Source organism: Phacochoerus africanus, chromosome 1 (assembly GCF_016906955.1).
Source record: "Phacochoerus africanus isolate WHEZ1 chromosome 1, ROS_Pafr_v1, whole genome shotgun sequence".
Taxonomy (NCBI): domain Eukaryota; kingdom Metazoa; phylum Chordata; class Mammalia; order Artiodactyla; family Suidae; genus Phacochoerus; species Phacochoerus africanus.
In genome coordinates, this window is record NC_062544.1 from 115,095,674 (window position 1) to 115,108,260 (window position 12,587).

Below are 12,587 nucleotides of genomic sequence, written 5' to 3' on the forward strand. Positions count from 1 at the left end.
GGCCCTAAAAAAAAAAGACAACAACAGAAAATTTTCAACAAACAAAACTCCATGACCAGATGGCTTCACAGATGTGCTTTATCAAAAATTTAGAGAAGAGTTAACACCCAGTCTTCTGAAACTATTCGAAAAAATTGCAGAGGAAGGAACACTCCCAAACTCATTCTATGAGACCACCACCACTCTGATAACAAAAGCAGACAAAGGTAACACAAAACAAGAAAATTACAGACCAGTATCACTGATGAACATAGATGCAAAAATCCTCAACAAAATACTAGCAAACAAAATCTATCAATGCATTAAAAGGATTGTACACCATGTTCAAGTGGGATTTATCCCAGGGATGCAAGGAATTTTCAATATCTGCAAATCAATGTGATACACATATTAACAAACTGAAGAATAAAAACCCTATGATCCTTTCAATAGATGCAGAAAAAGTTTTTGACAAAACCCAACACCCATTTCTGATTAAAAAAAAAAAAAAAAACCGCCAACAAGTGGGCATAGAGGGAACCTACCTCAACATAATAAAGGCTATATAGGACAATCCCATAGCTAACATCATTCTCAATGGTGAAAAGCTGAAAGAATTCCCACTAAGATCAGAAACAAGACAAGGATGTCCATTCTAACCACTACTATTCAACATAGTTTTGGAAGTCCTAGCCATGGCAATCTGAGAAGAAAAAGAAATAAAAGGATCCAAATTGGAAAGGAAAAAGTAAAATTATCACTGTTTGCAAATGACATGATACTATACCTAGCAAATCCTAAAGACACTACTAGGAAACTGTTAGAGCTCATCAATGAATTCGGCAAAGTTGCAGGATACAAAATTAATACACAGAAATCAACTACATTTCTATATACTGACAATAAAAGATCAGAAAGAGAAACTAGGGAACAATCCCATTTATCATTACATCATAAAGAATAAAATAACTAGGAATAAATCTAATAAAGAGATAAAAGACTTTTACTCTGAAAATTAAAAGATGCTGATGAAAGAAATCAAAGATGACACAAATAGATGGAAAGATATACCATGCTTTTGGATTGGAAGAATCAGTATTGTCAAAATGACTACAATACCCAAGGAAATCTACAGATTCAATGCAATCCTTATCAAATTACCAACGGCATTTTTCACAGAACAAGAACAAAATATTTTATAGTTTGTTTGGAAGCAAGAAAGACCCAGAATAGCCCACCCTCACATAATACGTAAATCTAGCAATACAGGACCAGTCCTTGATGACATGAAGATTCTCTTTAAAACTCAGCAGGAAATACACATTAATGTAAGAAAAATTCATGAAAGCAACCAAACATGTACGGCACATGTTGTCCAAGATGTCCTAAGATCCCTTGCAATTGGAGTGGGGCTCTCTGGCTGCAGGTCCCTTTACCTTCACCATTACCAATACAACTGCAGAGGAAGCCCAGCTGCCCACAGTGGCCAAGAAAAATCACAGGCAGGGGCCTTGTCCGCCTCCCAACAGCCTTCTATTACCATTCTGGTGGCACACTTACTCCTTCGGTCACTGTGCCTTGATTGTCTTGCCCATCTTCATCATCATCTTCATCCTCTGCTTCCCCTTTCTGAACAAACTCATTTCTTGTTCGAAGGTACAAATCCCAGAGTTTGCAAGCAGCTTTATATTCAGGAGAATCCGGCTTTATGTTAGCAAAAAGAAGAGAAAGAAGTATCACTTTAGTATTCTACTGTAAATCAATTTCTACTTTTAAAGCATCCTGTGCCAGCAGACTGGTATTCTAAAACATAACTTTGAAAATTACATTACCAATTTAAAAATCATTATGAGTAAAAGAAATATGGGCCTCAGAATTTCCATTGACTGACAACATAAAACCATAACATTATTTTATGGTTAAAACTTGCCACAATAGAATTAAAATACAAAACATCAGTAGCATAAATAAAAAGAGAGATCAGAGTTAGATTATTCTAAAGTTTTGCATTGTTTATAAAAAGGTTTAAGACAGCAATTAACTTCTGACTTTGATAAGTTAATTATAAATATTAAAACTTCTTGGATAAGAATAGATTATGAATGGATCTCAGAACCTCCAAATTATAGAGGAAATTAAAAACAAAATAAAACCAAGAAAAAAAAGGAAAAAGAAAAACAAAAGGCAGAGAACTTAGCAAGATAATAAACAAAATCACAAAGTGCAATAAACAGAAGTAGAAATTCAAATGACAGGAACACACCCAAATATAATGATAATTACTAAAACTGTAAAGAGATGAAATGTCCCAATTAAAAGGTAAAGGTGATCACCTGGATGAATAGAAATTCATGTATATATGGTTTACAGGAGATACATTAGCATTAAAAATACATGAAAAGGTTGGAAGTAAAACAATGAAAAATAGACTCGGTGCACACAAATATAAAGCTGATATTACTTTACATGTATTAATATCAGATAAAACAAATTTCACGACACAGACATTACTAATAATAAAGAAAGCTACTATATAAGTTCCTGCTGTGGTGCAGGAGGTTAAAGATCTGGTGTTGTCTGCATGGCTGCATGGGTTCAATCCCTGGCCTGGAGTGGTAGGTTAAGGATAGAGCATTGCCACAGGTCATAGCTGTGGCTGAGATTCAATCCCTGGCCTCAGTCAGTGGGTTGAGGATCTGGCATTGCTATGAGCTGTGGTGTAGCTTGCAGAGGTAGCTCGGATCTGGTGTTGCTGTGGCCCTGGCGTAGGCCAACAGCTACAGCTCTGATTCAACCCCTAGCCTGGGAACCTCCATATGCTGTGGTTGTGCCCCTTAAAAAAAAAAGGACAAAATTTAAAAAAAGAGAGACCCATGAGCACACAGAAACAATGCCAGCAGTAACACCATGGACAAATGAAAAGTGAATGGCCATTTTAAGGCACTTCTTTTCTGTGGAAAAAAAATAGATCCATACCTCATAGAAGACACAACAATCAATCCCAGCTGCCTTAAGGGCTTAAACATGAAAGACAAAATGATTAAACAGAGTTCCCATTATGGTTCAGCAGGTTAAGAACTTGACATAGTGTCTCTGAAGTTATGGGTTTGATCTCTGGCCTTGCTCAGTGGGTTAAGGATCCCAAGTTCCTGCAAGCTGCAACTGAACCCCTAGCCCAGGAACTTCCATATGCCGCAGGTACAGCCATAAAAAAAAAAAAAAAACTATTCAGTTCTTTTCTTTTTTTTTTTTTTTTTTGCTTTTTAGGGTTGCACCCACAGCATATGGAAGTTTCCAGGCTAGGGGGTTAAACTGGAGCTACAGCTACTGGCCACAGCCACAGCAATACCAGATCCAAGCCGTGTCTGTGACCCACACCACAGATCATGGCAATGCCAGATCCTTAACCCACTGAGCAAGGCCAAACCCGAGTCCTCATGGATACTAGTTGGATTCCTTACCACTGAGCCACGATGGAACTCCTATTAAAGTTTTAGAACAGGAAAATAATTTCATTACAATCTTTGGGCAGGAGAGATTTCAGCAACAAGACACGAAGAAGGATAAACCACAAAGTTAAAGACTGATAAATCTGTCTAAATTGAAATTTAAAAAACTTATGTTCATCACAAGACATCATAAAAAGAGTGTAAAATAGCCACAGGGTAGAAAATATTTGCAGTGCACACAACCAAAAAAGGACCAGTATCTAGATCAAAAAATTTTCTAAAAATAAATATGAAAAGGACAAAGAACCCAAGAGAGACAAGCAAAAGATATGAGCAGACACAAGAAATGAGAATGGTTCATAATTATAATGATCTTCAGTTTCTTTACTCACAAGAGAAATGCGAACTCAAACTACCAAACCACAAACCACAACTTACCTACCAGACTGATAAATATTTAAAAAGCCACACCTTTATCAAATTGGATACCTTCTAAAATTTGAGCATTCTTACCTTATAATAGGCCTTTGCATTGTTAAAAAGCAGCTGGAAGTCAGCAGTCAGCAGATTAACATCATCGTACTCTTCCATTTTTAGTTTCTGTTGGATTTTCATCAAGTCAATGGGTTGAGAAACCACTTCATAATAGTCTGGTTGATTTCTGTCATAATTAAATGTTTTTTTAAAAAGGGTATTAATCAAAAGTCTATAAAAAGGTATGACTCAAAAATACCTGTCGTAATGTACAACACTCCAAATAACAGAACATAGTACACTAATTCCAATTATTAGAACTGAAACTAACAAAAGCAAGATGCATATGCATGCATGTTATCACTAATAACACCTATTAGAGATACAAAAACCTAAATTGAGATCTTGAAAGTCTTTTATATGCTAAATATTTAAGATTTGGGGCACCAGCCTGTCAGTGGATCTTCTGCAAATGAAAATGACTTACCTTCCATGGTGTTTAATAGCGGCTGAGGAGTTCCCATTGTGGCTCAGTGGTTAACGAACCTGACTGGGAACCATGAGGTTGGGGGTTCGATCCCTGGCCTTGCTCAGTGTGTTAAAGATCCGGTGTTGCGATGAGCTGTGGTGTAGGTTGTAGACACGGCTAGAATCCCGAGTTGCTGTGGCTCTGGCGTAGGCGGGCAGCAACAGCTCCAATTAGATCCCTAGCCTGGGAACCTCCACATGCCAACGGTGTGGCCCTAGAAAAGACAAAAAAAAAGTGGCTGAAAACAAATGTTTCAAAGCTTTTTATAAACTTATAAAACAGACTGTCATCATTTAGTTAGTGACCACAGAACTTTCTCTGCCAAGTACTATCAAGTGCTTAATATATAAGCTGCTCTGATATCAAGTACTAAAGTTACAAAAGAGAGGAGTTCCCGTCGTGGCGCAGTGGTTAACGAATCCGACTAGGAACCATGAGGTTGCGGGTTCGGTCCCTGCCCTTGCTCAGTGGGTTAACGATCTGGCGTTGCCGTGAGCTGTGGTGTAGGTTGCGGACGCGGCTCGGATCCGGCGTTGCTGTGGCTCTGGCGTAGGCCAGTGGCCACAGCTCCGATTCGACCCCTAGCCTGGGAACCTCCATATGCCGCGGGAGTGGCTCAAGAAATAGCAAAAAGCCAAAAAAAAAAAAAAAAGCTAAAGTTACAAAAGAGAAAGATGAGGCTCTTGGCACAAGGAGCTTTCCAAAAACAAAAGGGCATAAAACATGAACGAACAGGACAAAACTAATACAAACAAAAAAAGCATGAGAATGATAAACACAAAATTTAGGACAGCAATCATCCCTTGGAGAGGAGGGATAGTGAAGAACACACAGGACACTTTAAAGGTAGTAATAATTTCTTACACTGAATTTTAGCTCATGGATGTTTATTATTATTCCTTCTAGCTTTTTTCAAATGGAGTTCCATGAAACAAGTTAACCTTCTGAAAAATTATCTAACCAACTATTTTTCTCAATTTTCCCTTGAGGGGTAGGTAAAACTTATTCTAGATGTGTGAGAGATTAAGTTTTATTACATATAAAAAATGTTGAGGACAGGAATAAGCCTAACTGGGCTGTTTTCTGCTCATTTCCCATTAGCACATCTGGGCTAGCAGCCTCCTTGTGCCTCAGGCATATTTCCACTGCACTGTGAAAGGGTGGAGAAAAGTAAGTGAAGCCAGGGAACTCCAAGAATATACTGAGACTGAGGCCCCAACAGAGGAAGATGAGAAGTGCTTTCTCTTGGGCAGGAAATTCTTAGAACAGGAGAGCATCGAAATGGTCTTATCAACTTTCTCCCTTATGGAACAAGGAAACTGAGGCCAGAAGAGATGAGGTGGCTTGCCCCAAACCACACAGCAGGTCAGGACCATACTTTTCCATCAGCCACACTGCTTCTCCTCTGTCTGGTGGCATGTGCAACACTCAGAATTAGGGGAAGAATTGAATTTTACCAGCCTTAACAGGTGTCCCTACTTTTTCACTGAGACGGATAAATTCTCAAATATCACCCCAATTTCAAATGGAGAAATGAAGTTCTAGGTGGGTGTGTCTTCTTCCCAACAACACAGAACCTTTAAGATCTTAGGAATTCCCTGGTCCCCTAGTGGTTAAGGATTCTGAATTGTCACTGCTGTGGCTTGGGTTCCATCCCTGCCCCAGAAACTTGGGCAAGCTGTAGGAGTAGCCAAAAAAAAAAAGTCATGATCATTAAGGCTTTAATCTCTCTTAGACACTGGCTGCCATGTTTTACCTATGTATGCATGATATATTTAATTCTTTAAAATGTTTGACACAAAAATTTCAAGAATAGTAGTACAAAGAATGTTTTTTCTGAACTATCTTGAGAGTAAGCTGCTGAAGAGTATTTCCTACAAAAAGGACCAGAGTGCAATCACTGAAATCAGAAAATTAACTTTGATACACTCCCACCATACAATCCTCAGAGATCCTTTATATTTTGCCAATTGTTCAAAAAATGTCCTTCATAGGAAAAGGATCAAGTTGAGACTGATGCTGCATTTAGTTACATTTCTTTCTTTCTTTCTTTCTTTTTTTTTTTTTTTTTTTTGCTTTTTAGGGCCGCACTTGCAGTATATGGAGGTTCCCAACAGGAACTGTGGCCGCCAGCCTACACCACAGCCACAGCAATGGAGGACCCCAGCCATGTCTTTGACCTATATACACACCACAGTTCATGGCAACACCAGATCCTTAACCCACTGAGCAAGGCCAGGGATTGAACGCACAACTTCATGGTTCCTAGTTGGATTCGTTTCCGCTGTGCCACGATGGGAACTCCTAGTTACATTTCTTTAATTTCCTTCATTATGAAATAATTTCTCAGTCTTTGTTTGACTTCCACGATCTCGATACTTTTGAAAATTACAGGCCAATTATTTTGTAAAACGTCCCTTAATCTGGGGCTGTTTTACTGATGAAGAAATTCAGGTTAAGCTTATTTGGCAGGACTATGACAGAAATGATGCCATGTTCATCTCACTGTATCCTACCAGGTGGCGCTTGATTTCAACTTGTCGTTTTACTTAGATGAGGTTGATTCTGGTCATTTGATTTTGTTCTGCCAAGCTTTTCAGCTGACCAAGTTACTCTTCTGCTCCTTGTACTTTAGGGAAAGGTAACTCTAGACTATGCAGAAGCCCACTATTCATCAATTTATTCATTTATGTATATCACTGTAGATTTCTGGGTTCCTATTTTTCTCAGTGGGTTAAAAAAATTATTATAATTATTTTGCTGCTCAAACTGCTCCAGGTTTGGCCAGTAAGAGGGAGACCTTTTGAGATGGCTTCTATTTTCTATGTCCTTTTGACATATTCCCATTACCCTTTGAGCATATGCTTATTTTCTGGTTACATGACACAAGCTAATGTTATACTTTCCTTGCCCTTTAAATCAAACATTTCCACTCTGGGCTCTTTATAGTAAGTGGTATTGAAAAACGAAGACTTAAGTGCTAGATGTACTCATTTCTACTAGGGTGTTGCTGCTCCCAGGCTGTCTCAAAGGACAGAGCTATGGACTCAACATATGCCCATTTATATCTATGTTTATTTCTATACCTAATATATCGGAAACTATTTCCAATTCTTTTTTTTTATCTTCTTAGGGCCTCACCTGTGCCATATGCAGCTTCCCAGGTTAGGGGTCAAATCAGAGCTGTAGCTGCTGGTCTATGCCACAGCCACAGCAATGTCGGAGCCTTAACCCACTGAGGGAGACCAGGGATTGAACCTGGGTCCTCATGGATACAAGTTAGATTTGTTTCCACTGAGCCATGATGGGAACTCCACTATTTCCAATTCTTTTTTTTTTTTTTTTTTTTTGCTTTTTAGGCTGCCCCCACGGCATATGGAGGTTCCCAGGCTAGGGGCCGAATCAGAGCTACAGCTGCTGGCCTATGCTACAGCCATAGCAACTCCAGATCCCAGTTGCATCTGTGACCTACACCACAGCTCACAGCAACCCCAAATCCTTAACCCACTCAGCAAGGCCAGGGATCAAACACGCAACCTCATGGTTCCTAGTCAGATTCATTTCCACTGCGCCACAAGGGGAATTCCTACTATTTCCAATTCTAATCCAACACCTCAGGGTTCATTCTACTTTCCTTTCCCAACTTATGCTCCCATTTTCAAATAATGAGAAGTCTGAGTCCCATTATTTATTTACATGACTGGTCACATGTATGTAAGCGATCTCCTATTGCTGCTGTCTTACCACCCAAAAATGCTCTCATTTCACTCAAGGCTATGACCTTGCCACTCCATACACCCCCGTGCTATGCCACATCCCACACAGATACCCTCCTTACGCCACCTATGAAAGACCACTGTCATCACCACTCCTCCCACATGAACACCTTCCTTCCCTGACTTAGGCCTCCACACCTGGAAGGTGCCAGGAAGTCCTACATAAACTCCCTCTTCAGCATGCCAAGGCTCTAACACCCTGTAATGTAACACAGCTCCTGTCCAAAACCCCTATCCTATCCACCACCTGTGTCCCTTGCAGATGCCTACCTTGAGCAGCCTCACCTAATGACTTTCAATTGAATTCTCCAGGAAAGGAAAGGAAGAGAAAGAATAAATTTAAGTTTTCAAAACCTTTATCAACTACTTACAATTTTAGTGAATTATAAAATCAGGCATGAGGGAATAAAAGGAAAACTTAACACATTTCTGTATAGCAGTATTCAGAGAGAGCGTAAGAACATAAAAGTCTCAGTGAGTAACAATAAAAGACTATCCAGGCCTAATACTGATGTTGTCAGTGGCACCAAGGGACTTTATTAGAGTGAGCATTAAGGCTTTGTTAACTTAATATTCAAGATGATTCTCTCTCCCTAGGCCTGATGGACCACAGTCCACTGCTCCACCTCACAGGCTTAGGGGATTATCTATAGACAATTGAGAACACAGTGAAGACACATAACTAGAAAGGACTCTCAGAAGCTCTGCTAGAGGGCTCTTCACAAACATTTTCAGAATTGCTATACAGGCAAAAGGGAACAGGATCCCAACATTCTACTCTATAAAAAGTCAAAACAAAGTTCCCCCACTTTCAAAATGAAATAGCTTCACTGATTTTTCCCACTTAAATCACATATAGAAAAAGTAAAAGTAAAAAAAAAAAGTAAAAATTGTTCCTATTAATCCAGAGTTAAAAGCACTATTAGGGAGTTCCCATTGTGGCTCAGTGGATTAAGAACCTGACTAGTGTCCAAGAAGATGTGGGTTCGATCCTTGGCCTCGCTTGGTGGGTTAGAGATCCTGTGTTGCCATAAGCTGTCATGTTGGTCACAGATGTAGCTTGGATCCTGAGTTGCTGTGGCTGTGGCCTAGGCTGTAGGCTGCAGCTCCGATTTGACCCCTAGTCTTGGAATGCCCATACACCACATGTGCGATTCTAAAAAGCGAAATGAAAACCATTTTCTTCCAAATTTCTGCGGGTGCATGGGCGCACACACACACACACACACACACACACGCACGCACGCACGCAAGATTGTATATAGCATATATCTTAACAGCTTTTCTCTTTCAACAATAGGATATCCTGCTGTGTATGGGTGTAGAATAGCCAAAGCACAAATAAGAGTTTTAACCAGAAAAGTAAGAAACACCTTGCCTGATGTGCAGAACCTGCTGGCTACCCCTAAACCTATTTTCCCTCCTTCCCAAGATGAGAGCATTCTAAGTTGCTGCCTGGGTACTAAAGACCATATTCTTCAGCCTTGTTGCAGCTAAGGACCAGCCATTGCAAAAGCTGAAGTGTATTATGTTCAGGTCACATTCTTAACATGCCTTGTTTCCTATGGGCTGGAAGACAGTTGTGGTGGTGAGCAATCTCAGACCATGAAGACAAGGGTGATAACTCAGGCACAGAAGAATAAAGAGACAGACAGTATCTCAGCCCTAAAACCTCGCAGAACAGGAATTGTACATGAGAGAAAGCAATTGTTCTTGTTTCAGTCACTGTTAATTAGGATGTCCTAGTACAAGTAACCTAATATACTAACCAAAACAAAGTCTCAAAAAGAAACTCATGGAAGTCCCCCTGTGCAGGAGGTTAAGGACCTTGTGTTGTCACTGCTGTGCTGTGGCATGGGTTTGCTCCCTGCCCCAGGAACTTCTGTATGCCACAGGTACAGTAAAAAAAAAAAAAAAAAGGAAAGAAATGAAAGAAAGGAGAGTACAACCAATGCCACAGAAATAAAAAGCTAATAAGAGATTACAATGAACAACCATATGCCAATACACTGGATACCCTATAAGAAAACAGATAAATTCCTAGAAATATACGACCTACAAGACTGAATATGAAGAAACAGGACACTTGAATAGACATACAACTAATATGGAGGTTGAATCAGTAATCAAAAATCTCCTGGCAAAGTTACCACCCAAAGCAATTTACAGATTTAATTTGATCCCTATCAAGTTACCCATGATGTCTTCCACAGAACCAGAACAAACAATCCAAAAATTTGTATGGAACCATACTCAGAAATGCCAAAGCAATCCTGAGAGAAAAAAAAAAAAAAAAAAAAGCAGGAGGTATAACTCTCCCAGACTTCAGACAATATTATAAAGCTACAGTAATCAAGACAGTATGGTACTGGCACAAAAACGGACATACAGATGAATGAAACGAACAGAATAGAAAACCTAGAAATAAACCCAGACACCTATAGTCAATTAATCTTCAACAAAGGAGGCAAGAATATAAAATGGGAAAGACAGTCTCTTGAGGAAGTGGTGCTGGGAAAACTGGACAGCTGCATATAAGTCACTGAAATTAGAACACACCCTCACACCATGCACAAAAATAAACTCGAAATGGCTCAAAGACTTAAAACATGACACCATAAAACTCCTAGAAGAGAACATAGGCAAAACATTCTCTGACATAAACCACACAAATGTTGGAGTTCCCATCGTAGCTCAGTGGTTAACAAATCCGACTAGGAATCATGAGGTTGCAGATTCTATCCCTGGCCTTGCTCAGTGGGTTAAGGATCCAGCGTTGCCATGAGCTGAGGCGTAGGTTGCAGACACGGCTTGGATCCTGCGTTGCTGTGGCTCTGGCGTAGGCCCGGCAGCTACAGCTCTGATTAGACCCCTAGCCTGGGAAACTCTACATGCTGCGAGTGCGGCCCTAGAAAAGGCAAAAAAGACAAATAAATAAATAAATAAATAAACCACACAAATTTTTTTAGGTTAGTCCCCCAAGGCAATAGAAAGAAATAACAAAAATAAACAAATGAGACTTTCAAGCTTTTGCACAGAAAAGGAAACCATAAAAAGACCAAAAAGACAGCCTACTGGATGGGAGAAAATAGATGCAAATGATGTAACTGACAAGGGCTTAATCTCCAAAATATATAAACAACTCGTACAACTCAACAACAAAAAAAACCCAAACAACCCAACTGAAAAATGGGTAGAAGATGTAAATAGCTATTTCTCCAAAGAAGACATATGGATGGCCAACAGGTACATGAAAAAATGCTTAACATCACTAATTATTTGAGAAATACAGATCAAAAACACAATGAGGTGACACCTCATACTGGTCAGAATGGCCACCATTAATAAGTCTACAAACAACAAATGCTGGAAAGGGTACAGAAAACACAGAACCCTCCTACACTGTTGGTGGGAATGTAAACTGGTACAACCATAATGGAAAATAGGATGGAGGTTCCTCAGAAAACTGAATATAGAACTACCATATGATCTAGTAATCCCACTCTGGGGCATATATCCAGACAAAACTACAATTCAAAATGACACATGCACCTGAATGTTCAGAGCAGCACTATTCACAATAACCAAGACATGGAAACAACCAAAATGTCCATTGACAGATGAATGGAATAAGATGTGGTACATATACACAATGGAATACTATTCAGCCATTTGCAGCAACGTGGATGCAACTAGAGATTCTCATACTAAGCAAAGTTAAACCATAAAGAGAAAGACAAATACCATATGGTATCACTTATATGTGGAATCTAAAATATGGCATAATGAACCTATCTACAAAACAGGAACAGATTCATAGACATAGAGAACAGACTTATGCTTGCCAAGGGGGAGAGGGGAGAGTGTGGGATGGACTGGGAGTTTGGTGTTAGTAGATGCAAATTATTACATTTAGAATGGATAAGTGGGAGTTCTGCTATGGCTCAATGAGTTAAGAACCTGACTGGTATCCATGAGAATGCGTGTGTGATCCCTGGCCTTGCTCTACGGGTAAAGGATCTGGTGTTGCCAGAAGCTGTAGCTTAGGTTGCAGATGTGGCACAGATCTAGTATTGCTTTGGCTGTGGTATAGGCCAGGAGCTCTAATCCAACCCCTAGCCTAGGAACTTCGATATTCCCCAGATGTGGCCCTGAAAAAAAAAATCCCCTAGCAAAGAAAAGCCCTGGATTCAATGGCTGTTGAATTTCACCAGACATTTAAAGAACTAACATTATTCTTCTCTAATTTTTCGAAAAAAATTGGAAGGAAAACTTACTTATTCTGTGACACTAGTAATGCTCTGATACCAAAGCCAAAGACACTACAAGAAAATAAAATGGAGTTCCCACTGTGTCATAATGGGATTGGCGATGTCTCTG

At 39.6% G+C, this 12,587-nt stretch overlaps 1 protein-coding gene across 17 annotated transcripts in view; it reads right to left on the minus strand.

Moving 5' to 3' along the window:
* The window catches only part of PBRM1 (polybromo 1), a 128,872-nt gene that overhangs the window by 106,306 nt on the left and 9,979 nt on the right, over positions 1–12,587 (minus strand). For all 17 annotated transcript variants that reach the window (XM_047776411.1, XM_047776354.1, XM_047776372.1 and 14 more), the window contains exons 4-5: positions 3,942–4,089; positions 1,540–1,683 (exon numbers count right to left, since the gene is read on the minus strand). In XM_047776411.1, the coding sequence (XP_047632367.1) occupies positions 1,540–1,683; positions 3,942–4,089 (292 nt within the window). The remainder of the gene's footprint in view (positions 1–1,539; positions 1,684–3,941; positions 4,090–12,587) is intronic.